Source organism: Pseudophryne corroboree, chromosome 4 (genome assembly GCF_028390025.1).
Source record: "Pseudophryne corroboree isolate aPseCor3 chromosome 4, aPseCor3.hap2, whole genome shotgun sequence".
NCBI lineage: Eukaryota > Metazoa > Chordata > Amphibia > Anura > Myobatrachidae > Pseudophryne > Pseudophryne corroboree.
In genome coordinates this window covers 478,127,261-478,148,848 of record NC_086447.1, presented here as the reverse complement: position 1 = coordinate 478,148,848, position 21,588 = coordinate 478,127,261, and the positions used below count along the sequence as shown (strand labels likewise).

Below are 21,588 nucleotides of genomic sequence, written 5' to 3'. Positions count from 1 at the left end.
GTTAGGCTGTGGAACAGCAGGGAAATAGAGAGGGAACTTAGGGTTAGGCGGGGGTTAGGGTTAGGTACAAGGGGGGTGGGTTAGGTTAGGAACTTTGGATAGGGGGACTGTCCTTACCAGAACCCTGGAGCATCAGATGACTCCATTGGAAGTGCAGTCACATGACCCGGAATCCATGCTGGGGCTACTTGAGCCGTTGGGAGCAGGTAAGTCACCACTGGGCCACCAGGGACAATATGTTCACATTCTAAAAATTTTACATTCTCATGTCGATACTATGAATATTGAAATTTATGACTGGTTTATTATAATACCACATCCATATACAATACTACTTAAATACTTCAGGAATCTACCAACTTGATCTAATAAGTGTCAATTACAAATCATACTTATATATACATTATATGGACAAAAGTATTCAGTATATATACACAGACTTATATATACACTATATGGACCATTACACCAATATGCACTGTAATTACATTGTATTCATATACATATACTTTAATATGGAGTTGGCCTTTATGAGGTCAGGCACTGATGATGGATGAGAAGGCCTCTCTCGCAATATCCATTCCGGTACATCCCAAAGTTGCTCAATGGGGTTGAGGTCAGGGATCTGTGTGAGCCTGATAAGTTCTTCCACACCAAACTTATCAAACCATGCCTTTATAGTCCATGCTTTGTGCACTGGGGCACAGTCATGTTGGAATAGAAAAGGGCCTTCCCCAAACTGTTGCCACAAAGTTGGAAGCATAGCATTGTCCAAAATGTATTTGTATGCTGAAGCATTAAGATTGCCCTTCACTGTAGTGAAAGGGCCTAGACCAAACCCCGAAAACCAGCACCATACCAGTATCATCTTCACAGTAGGTACAATGCAGTCAGTCAGGCAGTGGCGTAACTACTGCCCCCGCAGTCCTCGCGGTGGCTTGGGGGCGAGGGGCTGCGGGGGCGCCACTGATTACAGCAGACTGACATGCGGACGAGCGCCCGCATGTCAGTCTGCTTTCTCCTTCCCGCCGCCGCTTGTTGGAGGGACACGGACGGCACAGCGTGTGCCTCTCCTGTGTCCCTCCTGCATCATCTCCGGCGGCCGCGGGTCTAATAGGGGGAAGTGCCGTCCGTGAGCTCTAATTGGCTCACGGACGGCACTTCCCCCTATTAGACCCGCGGCCGCCGGAGATGATGCAGCAGGAGGGACACAGGAGAGGCGATCTGTGCCCTCCGTGTCCCTCCAATAAGCGACGGCGGCACTGGGGGGAATATCTGGCACTGGGGGGGGGGATGTCTGGCACTGGGGCATATATGGCACTGGGGGGGGAGATCTGGCACTGGGGCATATATGGCACTGGGGGGGGATATCTGGCACTGGGGGGGGGATGTCTGGCACTGGGGGGTATATCTGGCACTGGGGGGGATATCTGGCACTGGGGGGGAGATGTCTGGCACTAGGGGGGATATCTGGCACTGGGGCATATATGGCACTGGGGGGGGGATGTCTGGCACTGGGGGGGATATCTGGCACTGGGGGGGGGGATGTCTGGCACTGGGGGGGATATCTGGCACTGGGGGGGAGATGTCTGGCACTAGGGGGGATATCTGGCACTGGGGCATATATGGCACTGGGGGGGGGGATGTCTGGCACTGGGGGGGATATCTGGCACTGGGGGGGGGATGTCTGGCACTGGGGCATATATGGCACTGGGGGGGGATGTCTGGCACTGGGGCATATATGGCACTGGGGGGGGGGATGTCTGGCACTGGGGGGGATATCTGGCACTGGGGGGGGGGGATGTCTGGCACTGGGGCATATATGGCACTGGGGGGGGGGATGTCTGGCACTGGGGGGGATGTCTGGCACTAGGGGGGATATCTGGCACTGGGGGAATATCTGGCACTGGGGGCATATGTGGCACTGGGGGGGAATATATGGCACTGGCGACATATCTGGCACGGGGGGAATATCTGGCACTGGGGGCATATGTGGCACTGGGGGGGAATATCTGGCACTGGGGGCATATGTGGCACTGGGGGGGGGGGGTATATGTGTACCTGGCACATGGGGGGGGCTATATTTGGCACCGGGGGCATGTGAGTACCTGGCACCGTGGGGGAATATCTGGCACTGGGGTCATATGTGGCACTGGGAGCACAGCCCTAGCAACAAGGACTACCTCCTAGCAACGAGCATGACACCCAGTGCATGAAACACCTGACAACGAGCATGACACCCAGTGCATGAAACACCTGGCAACGAGCATGACACCCAGTGCATGAAACCCCTGACAACGAGAAGGTAATTGAAAAGTAATTAGAAGCCTTACTGTAGGACTTAATGTGTAATGGGCATTACGGTGTGTGGCATAATGTATCACGGACATTGCGGTGTGTGTCATAATGTGTCACAGGCATTACGGTGTATGGTATACTATATCACGGGCATTGTGATATGTGGTATAATGTCTCAGGGTCATTGCAGTGTGTGGCATAATGTATCACGGACATTGCGGTGTGTGTCATAATGTGTCACAGGCATTACGGTGTATGGTATACTATATCGCGGGCATTGTGATATGTGGTATAATGTCTCAGGGTCATTGCAGTGTGTGGCATAATGTATCACGGACATTGCGGTGTGTGTCATAATGTGTCAGGCATTACGGTGTGTGGTATACTATATCACGGGCATTGTGGTATAATGTCTCAGGGTCATTGCAGTGTGGCATAATACATAACGGGCATTGCGGTGTGTGGCATAGGGTATAACGGGCAGGGCATTGCGGTATGTGTCACAGGCATTACGGTGTATGGTATACTATATCACGGGCATTGTGGTATAATGTCTCAAGGTCATTGCGGTGTGTGTCATAATGTGTCACAGGCATTGTATGTGCTATAATGTATCAGGGGCATTGCAGTGTGTAGCATAATGTATAACGGGCATTGCGATTCCTGTCATAATGTGTCGGGGGCATTACGGTGTGTGGCATAATGTGTCACAGGCATTACGGTGTGTGGCATAATGTGTCACAGGCATTACGGTGTGTGGCATAATGTGTCGGGGGCATTACAGTGTGTGCATATTGTGTCATGTGCATTATTGTGTGTGGAATAATGTCTAAGGGCCATTGCAGTATGTGGCATAATGTATACTGGGCATTACTATAAGGAGGAAAAATGACAAATAATGTAAGGGGCATGAATCAGGATTATTTTTCTTTCCTGTGGTGGCCAACGTCTGGGCGTGCAGGTTGCAAAACTGGGGTATAAGGTAGTCTTTTCCTGCAATACCACGCCCCTTTATGAGAAACCACGCCCATTCCAACAAAACCACGCCCCTTTTTTTGCAGCGCGCGCCTTCGACGCGCGCATATTTATCCCTTTCTTGCTCCCAATTATGCGGCGGGTGGGGGGGGGGGGGCGCCAAAGAATTTTTTGGCTTGGGGGAGAAAAATTTCTAGTTACGCCACTGCAGTCAGGTAACATTATCCCGGCATCTGCCAAACCCAGACTTGCCCATCTGGCTGCCAAACAGAGAAGCGTGATTCAGCACTCCACAGAACACGTTTCCGCTGTTCCATAGTCTAGTGTTGGTGTGCTTTACACCACTCCATCCAACGTTTGGCATTGGACTTGGACTTGGTGATGTATATATTTTTTATGTGTATAACTTATAATAATCAGATGCAGTGCAATATTACAAATTTCCTTCCCCTCTGTCTGAATTTGGTGTGTGGATGTCTCCAGACTTGTGTCAGAGTCACCAGTGACTGGAGTTGTTTTGCTGGAAGCTCGGAGGCTTATTGTAGTTCCTGCTCATATGACTTGTGGGAAGCTCTGATCCTGAGAGAGGGCAGAAGGTGTTCTGAAACTAGCACCAAGTAGCACCAGCAGGGACTCTGAGCCTTAGGATTCACAGACTGGTAATGATAGTGACTTTGATATATGACTGGAACTGACGATATCTGTAGTATTGGACTGGAACTGATGTAATCTGTAATATCAGACTGGAACCGATGAGAACTATGATATTGGACTGGATCCGATGGAAACTGTGATAGCCATATCCGTGGTGATTACTGCAGCTGGGTGAACAGCACGCCGCCAGACTGTCTGAGCATGCCAAATCCATGTGATCGGTCGGACATGTAAGAAATGGGGACCAACCTTAGCAGCATTCCCTGAGCCCTTAGTGTGTCTCATTGTATACTCAGACCAGAGGTGCAGTGTATAGGCTTTTATGTGTACAGATAACTGTCAGAATTTGGTTATGGAACAATGAGTCAACCTGCATTGGGTCGCAAGTCAATAGGTTGACCACTATTGGTCGATACTGACATTGTTGAGACAGGAAAAGGGTCAACACATTAAAATGGCTGACACTTTATAGGTCGACACATGATTGTTCGACATGACATTTTGAAACCGTTTTTTGCGTAACATGACCAGTAACCCCATTTAGTGCACACATCCCCTTGAATGGCTCTCCATGCTGCAGGCAAGGTGTCTCGCTCGCTACTGCTGCGCTTGGCACAGGTTACTATTCCCAGTTGTACTATACGTGGATGGTAACGTATGAAAAAGGAAAAAATAAGAAAAACTAATAAAAATGGCGACCTTTTCATTTGTCAACCTGCTCCGTGTCAACAGTTTTAACGTAGCAACCTTTTTTCCTGTGTCGACCATATCAATGTCGACAAGTACTGGTCGTCCTATTGACATAATCACCCTACCATCTGGATACCCAAAATTCATGCTGTACAATTGCACTGAGGATTATGAGGCAGATGTTGGGATTAGTGCCATTTATGTAATACCTGCCTCTCTGGAGTCCTGTGTTGACTGCATGTGAATGGTGGAAGTTGCATCATTGCCAGCCACGTTGTTATACAAGAAGTGTGTGTTATACAGCATTGTCACTGTAGCCTGTGGACAGGTAGACTTTCAGTTAGTAAAAACACATTTCTGCAGCTTTCCAGAGTCCTGTGGTGATTTGCACACAGACCTCTTTTCATGGTGTAAGAAGTCTTTCTTGTAATGGCACAAGGTCTTGTACGCATAGCGCTGATGGTGTTCAGAGATGGCATCATAGACTCATGGCTCAAGTACAAGAAGAAATGGTGCGTGATCTGCTGTGCAGGACTCTCAGAAAAGTCAAAAACGGTACAGGCATATACCTTGCTTAAACTACCAGGGGCTGAGGCTGTTTATAAGGCAGACATTTGTCTATTTAGAGGAAGACGATCAGGGGTCGTGGTCCCCCAAGAGGGAGAATAAGTGTCGGTGTGTCGGGATTCCGGCGCCGGTATACTGAGCGCCGGGATCCCAACAGCCGGCAAACTGAATACCACCCCTATATACAACACATATGCATGCAGCATGAGCAGTCCAATAAAAGTGCAATGGACAGTCTGATTTTATGCAACCTCTGGCATCTCTTACTGCAACAAACATGCTGTGTGAATTGCGGTGGTCACTGTTCCCATGAACACTAGACATGTCTTCTCAATAAACTCTGCAATGCTTGTGGCAAACAAAATCATTTTGCACTCTGGTGCAAGTCCAGGCCTAAAGCTGATGACGGTCAACATTACACTGCATGTTCCAGCAGCCCACCACACCAAGGAGGTAATTCAGACCTGATCGCACGCTAGATTTTTTCGCTGCACTGCGATCAGGTCAGAACTACACATGCGTATGCACCGCAATGCGCAGGCGAGTCGTACAGGTGCAAAGCGGATCGTTGTTGCCTGATGGGTTTTGCGAAGAATCCATTCGCACAGCCGATCGCAAGGAGATTGACAGGAAGAATGAGTTTGTGGGTGTCAACTGACTTCTGGGAGTGTTTGTAAAACGCAGGCGTGTCCAAGTGTTTGCAGGGCGGGTGTCTGACGTCAATTCCGGTCCCGGACAGGCTGAAGTGATCGCAGCGGCTGAGTAAGTTCTGGGCAACTCAGAAACTCCACAAACATTTTTTGTAGTGATCGGCTGCACATGCGTTCGCATACTTGCGAAGCAAAAATACACTCCCCTATAGGCGGCGACTATCTGATCGCAGTGCTGCAAAAAATAGCTAGCTAGCGATCAGGTCTGAATTAGGCCCCAAGTTAACATTGTAGACGCTCCGCCAAAATGCACCCCAGAAACCAGTCTCTACTGTGAGAGTATTAACCTCCGGGCTGAAAGGCGTGAAATATTTACCAACAAAATAGAAAAGGAGAGAAATAATGGCACAACTTTTCTTTTTTTTGAGACTAACACCAAGTGTAACATCATGTCACATGAAGTCCTCCAGCACACAAACCCCAAAACACCTACTGACTGCTGTCCTATGACTCTAATTGCTTACAGCGGACAAGTAATCAAAACCATTGGCATGGCCACGCTGCTATCCACAAATTTTCTGCTACCGTTTCATATATTTGACAGTATTGTGAAACCACTCCTAGTTTTGTCTGTCAGCATAAAACAGGATTTAATAACTTTAAGTGCTGACATGCATGTCATTCAACAGGTGTTCCAGAGTTAAAAGACTTTGCTGATCTGTTCAATTGTAATACCTTTGGAACCTCCCAGTCACCTATCAGTGCATTTAGATGAGACTCTTTCTCCCTCAGTATGTGCTCACATATGAAGTTCACTGTGCTCCCACACAGCATTGGGTGTCATTGTTCCAGTATCAAAGTCACCCCAAAGGTGTCTGCTATGGTTGCTGAAAAATATATGGTTTTGGAATGCATCTCTGATGAGACTGTATCACACCCTCAGAACTGTTGAGCAAGTAATAGCTGATATGCCAGATACAAAGATACTTAACACTCTCTGTGCCAAAAGCGGATTTCAGCAGATCACATTGGACAAGGAATCATCCATGTCATATTTACCGACCGTGAAGTATTCCAACATTGCATGGGGCATCTCTTCCAGGGATACCCTTGTGATAGCATTGTGTATTAAATCCTCATTTGGGGTTGCACCATGAAAAAACACATGTGCCTCTGCAAGGTCCTCCAAAGAATCAATGAAATTACTATGAAGTTAAATCTTGACAAATCTCAAAGTCACTGAGCTGCCATATGTTGCCCTAATGTCAGAGGGTATTAAGATGGATCCTGCCAAGACTCAGGCTATACAAAATATGCTTATCTCCGCAGATAAGTGGAATCTGACCAACTACTTTTCAAAATTTGTGCCACACTACAGTGAGATCACAGCCCCACTCCACCAACTTTGGACAGTGATGTTGAATGGTGTTGGTTGCTGCTATTTCTCACTTCAAGGCTATGCTCACTTCCAGCCCAGTGCCCTATTTTTTTGATGTGCACGTTCCTGTTGTGATCTCTGCCAATGCCTCCCAGCATGTTCTTGGTGCCATCTGCCAGCAGCATAACAAACCCATCAATTTTACTTCCAGGGCTGTTTCTTAGATTGTGCTACACTCAGACTAAAATAGAATTGTTACTCTTTATTTTGCGGTCAAGTTTCACGAGTTCATGGCTATCTAGTGCTTTTTGAGACAGACCACCAACCAGGGATTTACCATTCCCTGCAAACCCCTGTATACTGCCTCAGCATGAATTCAGTGTTTTCTGCTCACTCTCCAAAGGTACTATCTGGATGTGGATTACAAACATGGAAAGGACCTCCATGTCGTTGATGCCTTATCACATGCTCACCTCCTGGACTCAGATGCTGATGAGATCTGGATGTCATGGAATTTGATGTCCTATTTTGCAGGAGCACAGAAATCTTTTATGCAACACTGGGGTTGTCTCATGCTCTACATGGCTTCCCTTCTTCCTCATAACTTCAAGGATTTCTTCATCTTCCATTAAGAGTTATCTCTTTCATATGGCATCCTCTTGTGTGGCCAGCGTTTTGCGACACCTTATGCCCTTCAAGGTTTCTATGCTCGGCAGGCCCACAAAGGGCACCCTCGGCCATGAGACAACCAAACATTGACTAAGGATGCCCTGTTTTGGCCCTCTGTGACTGCTGCCATTGAGTGGTTTGTTACTGTCTGTGCCTCCTGCAGTGCTTTATGAGACTATCATTCCTATGAAACTCTCATTCTCCATGAGGTGCCTGACGTTTTTTGGTCCATCGTTGCTGCAGATCTTTTTGAAGGAGGGGGACAGAATATATTGTGTTAGTGGATTTATAATCTGGTTGGTTCAAGATAGAATATCTTCCCAAACTTACAAGTACCACAGTCCATGCCTTTCAGCATTGGTGAATTCCAGACTTTTAACAGTAAATGGGACATCTCACATGTCACAAGCAGTCCTCGCTATCTACAATACAACAGACCAGCAGAAAGGGAAGTATGTTTTGCAAAGCACCTTTAAAAAAAATTTTTTTATACAGATGTGTCTGATGTTTTATGGGGCTTTCAATTTGAAAATACTCTTCGGATCAACGACTTCTGTCCAAGTGCAGCGGCACCATCATTCCCACCAAGAAGCTCAAACTAAGAAACCAAGTTGAGAACAGTGGCAAGATAGTGACAACTATGTGGTAGAAATAAGACAATGTTTTATATGAGTGTAAAAGCCTCCGCCAACACCTCCACCTCTCTTGTCACGAATTGTGGTCTTAGCTGCCCATAAAGGGTCAAACATTCATTCATTTCTGCATCCAGACCACCTTTCTGATTTACTCTGTGATTAGCTGTTCACCTGGTCGTTCACCTGGTCAGCCGGACCAGAGAGTTGACACTCATTTTATGAACCAGCCTCAGGGATCAGCTCATTGCCTGAACAAGGATCATTAGTGGTCATTCCGAGTTGATCGCTTGCTAGCAGTTTTTAGCAGCAGTGCAAACGCTATGCCGCCACCCACTGGGAGTGTATTTTAGCTTAGCAGAAGTGCCAAAGAATGTATCGCAGAGCGGCTACAAAGTTTTTTTTTTGTGCCGTTTCAGAGTAGCTGAAAACCTACTCAGTGTTTGCGATCACTTCAGACTGTTCAGTTCCTGTTTTGATGTCCCAAACCCGCCCAGCATTCATCCAGCCACGCCTGCGTTTTTCTTGGCATGCCTACGTTTTTCCGAACACTCCCTGAAAACGGTAAGTTGACACCCAGAAACGCCCACTTCATGTCAATCACTCTGCGGCCACCGGTGTGACTGAAATGCTTCGCTAGACCCTGTGCAAAACTACATTGTTCGTTGTGCTCATACAACGCGCGTGCGCATTGCACCGCATACGCATGTGCAGAACAGCCGTTTTTTTGCCTGATCGCTGCGCTGCGAACAACTGCAGCTAGCAATCAACTCGGAATGACCCCCATTCTACGCTCCAGTGTATCCTGTGATCATTCCAGTGACTACTCTGCTCTTCTGTGTACACCTGTCATTACCTGCATTTCACCTGCTGCTGTTATTCCATCTATCAGTGCTGCGGCATCTATGCTGCACACAGACTGGTTCCAGTCACTCCATCGTCAGCACAACTTGTGTACTTGCGGTTCATTCCGCCTGCTGCTGTATTTACTGCATATCCTCTTTGTGGACCCTGTTCTACGTGTGTGCTGAATACTTCCTTGGACTGTGCTCACAAGCATTACTTTGTGGTTCACTCCAGATTAAATGACATATCTTTTGCTGATGCATATTGGTTTCCCAGTACTATGTATGTTTCCTGGGTTGGCAGAATAGTTTGCAGGTTCTAAGACTAGAGTTCACGGTTGGGCTGCAGTCTGTGCACTCAGGTGCTCAGTTGGTTTTTACCCAGTCTGCTTCTGTGTTCTTCATTAGATTCCGGGGCCAGGTCTTGTGTCAGAGCAGTCACAGGGATATGGCTTCCTCAAGCACTTCCTTGGTTTATAAGACTGATTCCTGACTTGGGCTCTGGTTCAGTTTTGCCAGTACTATTCTGCTTTGAGTTTAAGGGGTCCTTGCTTCTGGAGTGTGGTCTGGTTGATTTTAATTTATCATCAGATTAGAGGCAGTCCGGTGACCTGAAGTTCCCTGGAGTTTCAGTATCCTGGCATATCACCAGTCCATGGTTCCTACTGTATGTGTCACTAGTGTGCTTAATCTCCTGTAAAACCTGAGTCAAAGTAACATCAAGCCTCCCCGTTATCTGTATGTCTCAGCTCATACCCAGGGCCCTGAGACAGATCTAAAGAATTCCAGAACCATGACAGAGCATCAGAACAATCATTGTCATGGACAATGAGTCCCCTGAAGAAGCACCTATAGGGGTGCAGGACAGTTCCATGCTCTTGCCTAATAGGGATCCTGTTCAGACACATAGCCCCTTTTTTTGTCACTAGGTGACCTGAGAGAATTTCTAGGCCTGGAAGATTTTGTACGGCTAATCCAAAATTCCAGGACTATGGTACTTAATCTCCCCTTTTTTCAGTTTATGCATGATCTTTGTTGCACGCTGTCTCCGCATCCAACACTTGTCACAGGGGGTCATTCCGAGTTGATCGCACCAAGCAATTTTTTGCTGCTGGTGCGATCAACTAATCCCCGCCTATGGGGGAGTGTATTTTAGCATAGCAGGGCTGCAAACGCTTGTGCAGCCCTGCTATGCTAAAAAAGTTTAACGTTAAACATGACCAGTCCTGGACATACTTACCTTGTGCCATGGATCCAGCGATGATGGGGCCGGCTTTGACGTCAGACATCCGCCCTCCGTTCTCCTGGACACGCCTGCATTTTCCTTACCACTCCCCGAAAACGGCCGCCAATGGACAGGTGACGCCCCGGAACGCCTTCCTTCTGTCAATCTTCTTGCGGTCGCCGCTGCGACCGCTTTCTTCGTTTCCAGCGTCGTAGCCTAGCGACAGGGATCACCGGGCAACGACGCACGTGCGCAATGCGCACGCCACGCATGCGCAGTTCCGACCCGATCGCACCGCTGCGAGGAAGTGCAGCGTGCGATCGGGTCGGAATGACCTCCACAGTGTCTTACAGCCACACACACGTTTATTGTTGTAGAACCAGGAGAATGCAGATATATGCTGTATGTGGATGTGAGACGTTGCAACATTGCCATCCACTTTGTTATTCTGGAACTTTTTGTTATATAGAAGTGTCTCTGCAGCCATTGTTCAGAATGACATGTAGTTGGTAAAGACACGCTTCTGCAACTCTCCTGAGTTTTGTGGTCATTTGCACACAGATCACTTTACAAGAGACTCAGTAGATCTGTTAAAAAGAAAAAAGTTGATGTCAGGAGCCTAGATCTATAAATGGGTTTTATGTTCCCTGCTTTTTAGTGTACATACACATCATTACTTTGATACATTACATAAGTGTTTATACCATATACCTCCAAACTTGTGATCACTGGAGGGCATGGTCTAGGATGCGAGGGTATGACCAGTGCTTCCCGAGCAGCTGGACAAGCCCCCAGGCTCATTTCTCTGCAGTGTTTAGATGTCATGCGCATGGTATCTATTTAGGATTGACCTGCTGCTCTGCTGTGCTTCCAAAAAGTGGGATGGTCCCACTGAAATCGGGATGGTTGGGAGGTATGATACCATGCTAGACATTAGAGTTTCATTGGGGTTAATAAACGATTATGATGATGTATTAATTTTCATTCTATTTTTGAAACATCTGAGCTGCACAAATAATACATACATACTTTTTAAACTGTCTTTTATCATAACGCAATTGTTTTAGTGTTTACTTGCAGGTTGATAAACATTTTAATTATTGTTGTTAGATAAATGAGTGTTAAGTGTTTGTTTACTAAAAAAAGAAAACTAACCATCTGCTTTTACATTAAGGAAATAACCACCAAGAGTTCTATAATTCATATGGAATGGGTCGTTTGACGCATGATGTTTTCTGTTGATAACCTCATATTAAAAAAAAAACTTACAAGAACCACTTACAAGGTACTAATTGGTAATTACTAGAAAATTATTTGTCTGGGCATTTAAGCAATGTCATTTCTGAGCTAGTACAAGGGTGTAGTGTACACACACACAAAGCAATCCTTTTCTGAAAAGTATGGGGCAATGTTGAGATAGGTGACAGAAAACTGAATTAATTGATTTAATGTAAGTGTAAACCTTTTTAGTAGCTTTGAATATTTCATATTTTTTTTACGTTTTCAGCTTCATGTTGCATGGACTGATGTGTTACATTTAATAAAGTCTTTTTTCCCAACATTAATGTTTTCTTCAGTTCATCATCGCTTTAACTGTGTTTTAACAAAATGCAAGATAACCATATCATTTTTTTTTTCAAGTTGTATCATTTGCTAACAATTCCATTTTACCAATCCATAATTGCCAAGAAAGTACTGCACACTGATTGGTTGCAAGGAACTAACCTACCATAGTACAATGTACATGTGGTTTGGTTTAGGTGACTAAAATGGCATTCATTAAGCAGCAGCAATTTTGTACAATTGCTTTTGCAGAAACATTGTGACCTTCAAATACAACGTGCTGCAAGTCGCCATCCAAACTATTTTTTTTTTTAAATGTTATCATACTACTTGCCAGATTTATTAAGCTACAGTCTTAAAAACTGGAACCAAACAACCATGAAAAAAGGTGCCTCTGGCTGGCCAGATTGCTCAAGTAACTGGGTAAATAATAATTTATGTTAATTGGGCCATATAATAATTAATAATGGAGGCATGTGCAAGTGTGCAATACAATTGGTACCTCCACAGTTAATTAACATAAAAATAAAAATGTATTTACAAAATATTGGCCCCTTAGTTAAGTTTCAATAATGGCCACCTTTGTACATTTGGTTAGTGTGCCTCTCTATTAAGTTCTTGCCAGAGAAATAACTCAACACTACATGCAGTTTGAGCAATTTTTCTGGCCAGAGCTATTTTCTGACTTTTGTTTAAGGCAATTTGAGCTTATTAACTGGCAAGTGTTGGTGTACTGTTCCTTGCACCCAAATAGCTGTGTGTGGCTGCTTCTTTCACAGACTTGCTTTATATATACTGCTGTTCTATTTCTAGCAGAACTCAGGGTTTTCCTGAACTTTGCTACTATCTGTAATACTAAACTCTCAATGGCGCCTATTCATCATTGGGCACCGGATGGCGAGTTGCGGCGGTGGTTACTTAATTACTGGAGCAATTCAGTATTGCTCCAACGCAGGGACAGCTGTTCTGAAAAGTAGCTGTCCCCATGATCCATAACACTACTCACCAGTGTCGTGCCAGATGACTGCGCATGCATGACTTGAGTTCACACATATACACAGCTGCAGGGCACAAAGTGCACAGAGGGATCCCTCTGCCTAACCCCGGACCTCGTTCACCACAGGAAAAAGCAGGGTTCAGGAACCATCGCCATCTGAAGATAGAGTTGGTTCTTGCAGGCAAACTCCAAAAACTTTTGGAGTTTGCAGAATACTAGCTGACTCATTGGGCATCTAATAATAAATGGGCCCATTACTTGAAACTAGCATTTCTTCATTTGTAACGGGCCCTTGAAGGATGATGAATACGCTCAAATGAGAACAAATTATTTTGAAAATTTTACACTAATTTATACGATGCCTCCTTTTTCCACTTCTACCATTGCTAACATTCTAAAACAATATATGTAGTATGTTTGTAAAAAAAAAAAAACAACTATATGCTGTATGTATTTCCACCCCTGTAGTTCAGTTGCCTATGCATAGTTGGAATTTCATTGTTCTGGTTAATTGTTAACTAGGTTTCATTTTAGGAATTTTAAAGTGTTGCTGAGGTCATGATGTCTGTCACTTAGCCCCACCCCCAAAATGCAGGGAATTATAAGTACATTTTTAGCGTAACTTAAAAAGTTACCGTCCATGCGTAAAACCCCGTTATAATCTTCTCATCCTGCCCAATTCACTAGGAAGCGGGTGTTATGTGGGATATTCGGCCATTCTTCCTTGGTTGCTGTGGACTGCCTGAACAATCGTAGGCCTAGATGGGGGTTATCTTACTTTAAGTGCCAATGTTCTGGCTCAACTAGTTTTTCTGCCTGGTGTCATATTAGAACCTTGTCAGGTTTTGGTGGGAAAGGTAGCAATTGTTGGTTTCTGGGGAATTATGAATGTTTCATGAGCCAATAGGATAGTAGAGGAGGGTTTCTTTATATGAGTTTTATAAGGAATTATTATGAAGATACTGCTTCTTTGATTCTTGAAGTTGCCCACCCACCACTAATTTATTATATCCATTGCGATAATGGGGTGCAGCAGGCAATAAATTGGCCAGAAATGGCACAAGACTCTGTCAGGAGCACTAACCTTTTATTGTGGCTGTGGTTTTGACTTCATTATGGTGTGGGGTCCACTACTGAACCAAGGAAGAGGGAGTTGGTTCTCCTGAACACAACAGCTCTGTGGGTGGACAATATCCCCTAACCTCTAATTGTTTAAATTGTAATCGGCTACAGCAGATTGCTGATTCGATCTTTTCTTTAATAATTAACATGGTCTGAATTTTTTTAATGATATGTTTATTTTGGAGAGGATATGGGACAAGTAGAATGTTATACAGAAAGCCATTTAAAATATATTTATTTTTTTAACAGTAATGCTTGGAAAGAAACAAAATAACATTAACATTTATATCTTGATTAACTCAAAGTTAATTGGAGCAAAAAGAGACATTTTTTTTTATTTAATCCAGCACCTTTCCTCTGATACACTGCAATAGAATGGCCTCACACATCTGTCAGCTGCTTCCCATTACATGAGTGGCATATTGTGACTTTTCTCCACCTAATTATGATAACTGATATCTGATTTGCATTCACTGTGTGTTTATAGACATAACTATTTCCTTTATTTACATATTAAGTTATTTACTCTTAGACTTTTATATCCAGTTATTTTTTTCTTACTTTAGTCATTTTACTACTTTATTTAAAACCATAATTTGATTTGTTTTTCACCATTATTTCGGTAGTATAGAAATAAAACCTTAATGACCATACAGTTAAGTCTTTATTCTAAATTATCTTTAAATCAGTGTTTTATGTGTATTGCATAAAATTCTGTGGGGGGATTTCAATTGAAATAGCCAACCTGATCTCCCATCTAAAGTGATGGAAGATCGCAGGGGCAATATTCAATTAGTGATGCCCGCTATCATGCCAATTAGTATCTGGTTTAGCCACGTAAAGCAGCTACACCCGACTAAACTAATTGGCACAATCCTAAAAAGTGCAGTTTGGGTGCCCAAATGGTTCACTTTTTTAACATTTCAGTTTGCCAGCATGGGGGGCTGCAAGCTAAAATTGTCTTCACACGCAGCTCAGTGTGCCCAAATGGAGCAACAATTGAATTGCTCTGTTGGGTATGATCTACTGGCGGCTGCGGGGAGGAACAGTTGAATTCCCTCCTATGAGTCTACAGTCTGTCGGGTAAATTCAAACACGTCTATGAAAGTCTGCTTAATTATGACTATCAGACCCAGGACACTTTCGGACCTATGTATCAAAGCTTGGTTAGAGATAAAGAGGTCTATTTATTAACCTTGGAGAAAGATAAAGTGGACGGAGATAAAGTACCAACCAACGAGATCCTGTCATTTTTCAAACACAGCCTGTAACATGGCAGTGAGGAGCTGATTGGCAGTACTTTATATCTGTCCACTTTATCTCTCTCCAACTGCCATGTGTTTGAAAAATGACAGTTAGGTGCTGGTTGGTTGGTACTTTATCTCCGTCCACTTTATCTTTCTCCAAGACTGAGTAAATAGACCCCACAGTACCAACCAGTCAGCTCCTAACTGGCATTTTTCAGACACAGCCTGTAACATGGCATTTAGGAGTTCCAAGCTTTGATACATAGGCCCCTTTAGTTGTAACTATATGTGATGTAGGAGGCATGCTAGTCTGTTTAACAGCACTACAGTATCTACAGACATATAGAATGGTGACTTCTGCCTTGCCATTGACCTCCTGTAAGGGAGCTGTAACACCATGACCTCATTTCAGCCCTACATCCTCACCAAATAAACTTTGTATGTACTTTTTAATTGTGAAACTAGAGGCATTATAACAGAACCTGTACAACATAGTCTGTAGACAAGCATGTGAAGCCTGAAATGAATGCATTAATTATCGAGGAGTAGATATACTTCTTTCCCAACTGAATGGGAGAATACTGAACTGGGACTAATCAATCCAGCAATGAGAGAACACCCATTAACCATTATCCATCTCTGCCTTTTGTTTCTGAGTGTCCTTTTTCATAACTGCATGTTCACATTTGTGTTTTAAATGTATTTTCATGGCACACATCTCAGCGAATCGTGTCACTGAGCAGAATTCATCTTTCAGATGCTGCAATGAAGTATATGATTAGGGCTTGGCCTGTACTGACACGCACAGTTTTGAAGCGGAAAAATCATGTTGGGTTTTTTTTGTTGGTTTTTTTTTAAATATAAAATTTAGCACAATTTCAGTTGTCCCAAAATGGGTAGTTCTACCACTCTGTACAGCCAGCTGTGCCCTGTTTTTTTTACATCCAGCTATGTAAAGCAAATGGAGGAATCACTGCACTACAATAGTAGTGATAATCAATCTAACCTCAATCCAAATCTCATCCCTGAGTCCTAAAATTCAAGTGTGCTAGAATGTCTAAAATTTTATATCAGTTTTGTTTTAAATATGAGCTGAAGTAGAGCCGCTTTACACATGGGACATTTCATACATAGGGGTGTATTCAATTGATGTTGGATCCTTTCCGATGGCTAATCCGCCGATCCACGTGCTTTCCTACAAGTCGGATTTTCTGACTTGTCGGATAAACGGAAGTTTGATTGGATAGGTTGAATCTGGATTTAACCTAAAACTCCCGTTTATCCGACAAGTCGGGAAATCTGACTTGAATTGAATACAGCCCATAATGGCTGTCTTTATTTGCAAACCTTGAAAAACAAATTGTGGTATAGCACACAAGTCAGGTACTATTGCACTTTTTTTATTAAATAAACTATTTAATTCGGTTTTCTCCAAATGAAAAGAAATAAACAAATTTTAATGGAAACTGAAATTTTCCATACACTCAGATCCCCAGTTCAAAGTTGTGTGTCAAACATGTTGGCAGCCATTGAACTAGTGAAATGTCATTGAATTGTGAACTTGTTTGGCATTTCAAGCTTTCACATTTAACAGTCACAAAAATATAGTAATTGCTTAGCATTGCTTTGGTCATGTTGTTTTTGCAGTGTAATTAGGAATTGTTTCTTATTCTTACTGGAGGATGATTAAAGAAAGTGGTCAGACAGTGTGGAAGTTGGTATTCCCGGGAACATTTACTGCAATAGCTAGAGTAATTCTGTAATCACAGTTTGAAGAAAGTCCATAGAATATACATTGTTTGTAAGCTAGTGTCAGTTAGTAAGCCAGGCCTTGTGTAATTTGTACTGCTATATACTTTAATATTGTATGCTGTCACCTTCACAGGTCACTCTCCTTGCCTGAGAGCTTCTGCTAAGATGAAGCCAATTGAAGAAGGAGTTGAAGATGACGTCTTTGAGCCAACATATCAACTCGCACCTATGATCCAAAGGTTGCCATAAGCACACAAATGACCAAACTACCGAGAAGGAAAATGTTGCCTGGAGGAGCAAATAACCTCAAACAATTCCTGTGTGACCAGTTTATAAACAGAATTTCTTTATCTTCCATATAAGATGTTTTATTTGCAGACTGTACCATGTTCAGAAAATGAGATTTGATAAAATTAGATGAGTGTTTGTACCCACTTGGAAAACTTTGAATTTCACAAATCAAAGAAGCTTGTTTTTCATTTTAAGCTTTAGTGCCATTATTTTCAATTTGATTCTCATAGCTGGACCTGAAAATAATAATTATGAAAATAATTTTGAACCAGTAGTATTTCAAATCCATTTTTTTCAATGCTTAGTAAAGAGGAGCTGTCTTGTAATCTATAGAAGAAAAGCTTGATCTTCTCACCTAGAAAAGCACAAGTTAGACTGCAATTACTACTGATCCAACAGGATAATTCTAAATGCAGAAATTATATTTCTCTAACGTCCTAGTGGATGCTGGGGACTCCGTAAGAACCATGGAATAGACGGGCTCAGCAGGAGACATGGGCACTTTAAGAAAGAATTTGGATACTGGTGTGCTCTGGCTCCTCCCTCTATGTCCCTCCTCCAGACCTCAGTTTGAATCTGTGCCCGGACGACCTGGGTGCTGTTCAGTGAGCTCTCCTGAGCTTGCTGTAAGAAAGTATTTTGTTAGGTTTTTTATTTTCAGGGAGCTCTGCTGGCAACAGACTCCCTGCATCGTGGGACTGAGGGGAGAGAAGCAGCCTTTCTCTCTGAAGCTAGGTCCTGCTTCTTAGGCTACTGGACACCATTAGCTCCAGAGGGATCGTACACAGGATCTCACCCTCGTCGTCCGATCCCAGAGCCGCGCCGCCGTCCCCCTCGCAGAGCCGGAAGACAGAAGCCGGGTGAGTATGAGAAGCAAGAAGACTTCGAAATCGGCGGCAGAAGACTCCGTTCTTCACATGAGGTAACGCACAGCACTGCAGCTGTGCGCCATTGCTCCAAACACACCTCACATACTCCGGTCACTGTAAGGGTGCAGGGCGCAGGGGGGGGGCGCCCTGGGCAGCATATGGACCTCTTTTGGCAAAAGTACACATATATACAGTTGAGGACTGTATATATGTATGAGCCCCCGCCAAGAAAATGTATATTTAAGCGGGATAGAAGCCCGCCGTCGAGGGGGTGGGGCTTCTTCCTCAGCACTCACCAGCGCCATGTTTTTTCTCCACAGCACCGCTGAGAGGAATCTCCCCAGCCTCTCCCCTGCAGTTACACGGTAGAAGAGGGTAAAAAGAGAGGGGGGGGGCACATAATTAGGCGCAAAAATCAATATAAACAGAAGCTACTGGGTTAACATTAAGTTACTGTGTTATTCCTGGGTTAATAGCGCTGGGGTGTGTGCTGGCATACTCTCTCTCTGTCTCTCCAAAGTGCCTTGTGGGGGAATTGTCTTCAGATGAGCATTCCCTGAGTGTGTGGTGTGTCGGTACGTGTGTGTCGACATGTCTGAAAAAGGCTCCCCTAAGGAGGAGATGGAGCAAATGTGTGTGTGTGTGTGTGTGTGTGAGGGGTGTCTCCGTCGACAACGCAGACACCTGTTTGGATATGTGTAATTAAGTGCTAAGGTGAATTTATTGCACAAAAGATTAGAGAACAGACAGGGAATCTACCCATGTCTGTCCCTATGTCGCAGAGACCTTCAGAGTCTCTCAATGCTCACTATCCAAAATAATAGACACTGATATCGACACGGAGTCTGACTCCAGTGTCGACTACGATAATGCAAAGTTACAGCCAAAATGGCAGGAAAGTATTCAATATATGATTATTGTAATAAAAGATGATTTGCATATCACTGATGACTCATCTGTCCCTGACACAAGGGTACACATGTTTAAGGGGAAGAAAGCTGAGGTAAATTTCCCTCCTCTCATGATGAAAAAGAGCGTGAATCTACAGACAAGAGACTGCAGTTTCCCACAAAGAATTCTCAGGGAGTATCCTTTCCCTACTAGGGCCAGGATACGATGGGAATCTTCCCCTAGGGTGTCACGTTTGCCCAAAAGGTAGCCCTGACTTAACAGCTATCCTCAGGGATCCTGCAGATAGCGTGCACATTCTGGTACACTACTCAGACCGGCGATTGTGTCGGCATGGGTTTATAGCGCTGTAGCAGCGTGGACAGGTACCTTATCAGCAGAGATTGAGGCCCTAGTATGTAGATATATATATGTATATATATATATATATATATTAAAGATGTTGTCTTAAGATATATATATATATAAAACGCTATGTCGATTTCTGCTTGACATGTCCTGTAGAATATGCAATGGACAGGTGATGCCGACTTAAGAGGCATATGGAAGGCTGAGGATTGTGTGGAGAAGGGATCTCGGACCTGGTCTCCACAGCTATAGCTGGTAATTCTGATCTTTTGCCTTATATTCCTGCACAGCCTAGGAAAGCACGACATTATCAAATGCAGCCTTTCGATCACAAAGAAACAAGAAAGTCCGAGGTGCGTCCTTTCTTGCCAGAGGCAGGGGCAGAGGAAAGACGCTGCACAACACAGCTAGTTCCCAGGAACAGAAGTCCTCCCCGGCCTCTACAAAATCCACCGCATGTCGCTGGGGCTCCACAGGCGGAGCTAGGCCCGGTGGGGGCACGTCTTCGTAATTTCAGCCACAAGTGGGTTCACTCCCTGTTGGATCCCTGGGCAATAGATATTGTGTCTCAGGGATACAAGCTGGACTTTGAGGAGATGCCCCCTCACAGACGGCCCTGCCGGCTTCCCCCTACAAGAGGCAAATAGTGTTAACTGCAATTCACAAATTGTATCTTCAACAGGTGGTGGTCAAGGTTCCCCTCCTTCAACAAGGAGGGGGTTATTATTCGACCATGTTGTAGTCCCGAAACCGGACGGTTCGGTCAGACCTATATTGAATTTAAAATCCCTGAACATATACCTGAAAAGGTTCAAGTTCAAGATGGAATCGCTAAGAGCGGTCATCGCAAGCCTGAAAGGGGGAGATTTCATGGTGTCTCTGGACATAAAGGATGCATACCTTCATGTCCCCATTTATCCACCTCATCAGGCGTACCTCAGATTTGCGGTACAGGATTGTCATTACCAATTTCAGACGTTGCCGTTTGGTCTCTTCACGGCCCCGAGAATCTTCACCAAGGTATTGGCGGAAATGATGGTGCTCCTGCGGAAGCAAGGTGTCACAATTATCCCGTACTTGGACGATCTCCTCATAAAAGCGAGATCAAGAGAGCAGTTGCTGAACAGCGTATCACTTTCTCTGGAAGTGTAACGGCAACACGGCTGGATTCTAAATATTCCAAAGTCGCAGTTGGTTCCTACGGCTCATCTGCCTTTCCTAGGCATGATTCTAGACACAGACCAGAAAAGGGTTTATCTCCCGATAGAGAGAGCTCAGGAGCTCATGACACTGGTCAGGAACCTATTAAAACCAAAACAGGTGTCAGTGCATCACTGCACTCGAGTCCTGGGAAGGATGGTGGCATCATACGAGGCCATTCTCTTCGGCAGGTTCCATGCGAGGACCTTTCAATGGGACTTACTGGACAAGTGGTCCGGATCACATCTTCAGATGCATCGGTTAATCACCCTATCCCCCAGGGCCAGGGTGTCTCTCCTGTGGTGGCTGCAGAGTGCTCACCTTCTCGAGGGCCGCAGATTCGGCATTCAGGACTGGGTCCTGGTGACCACGGATGCAAGCCTCCGAGGGTGGGGAGCAGTCACACAGGGAAGAAATTTTCAAGGTCTGTGGTCAAGTCAGGAGACTTGCCTTCACATCAACATCCTGGAACTAAGGGCCGTATACAACGCCCTACGTCAAGCAGAGACCCTGCTTCGCGACCAACCGGTTCTGATTCAGTCAGAAGCCACCAGAATTCTTCGCTGGGCGGAGAATCACGTAAGCGCACTGTCTCAGTGTTCATCTCGGGAGTGGACAACTGGGAAGCAGACTTCCTCAGCAGGCACGACCTCCACCCGGGAGAGTGGGGACTTCATCAAGAAGTCTTCACGCAGATTGCAAGTCGG

General features: G+C 44.6%; 1 protein-coding gene across 2 annotated transcripts in view; it reads left to right on the top strand.

The window, feature by feature from the left end:
• BVES (blood vessel epicardial substance) overlaps nucleotides 1-17,749 on the top strand; it is a 168,719-nt gene extending 150,970 nt beyond the window's left edge. The window contains exons 8-9 of one of the 2 annotated variants that reach the window (XM_063917049.1): nucleotides 11,758-11,868; nucleotides 17,398-17,483. In XM_063917049.1, the coding sequence (XP_063773119.1) occupies nucleotides 11,758-11,825 (68 nt within the window). In that variant the 3' untranslated portion in view covers nucleotides 11,826-11,868; nucleotides 17,398-17,483. Of the gene's footprint in view, nucleotides 1-11,757; nucleotides 11,869-17,397 lie in introns of both variants that reach the window. The other variant, XM_063917048.1, reaches the window with a different exon arrangement.
• Nucleotides 17,750-21,588: the final 3,839 nt, after the last annotated feature.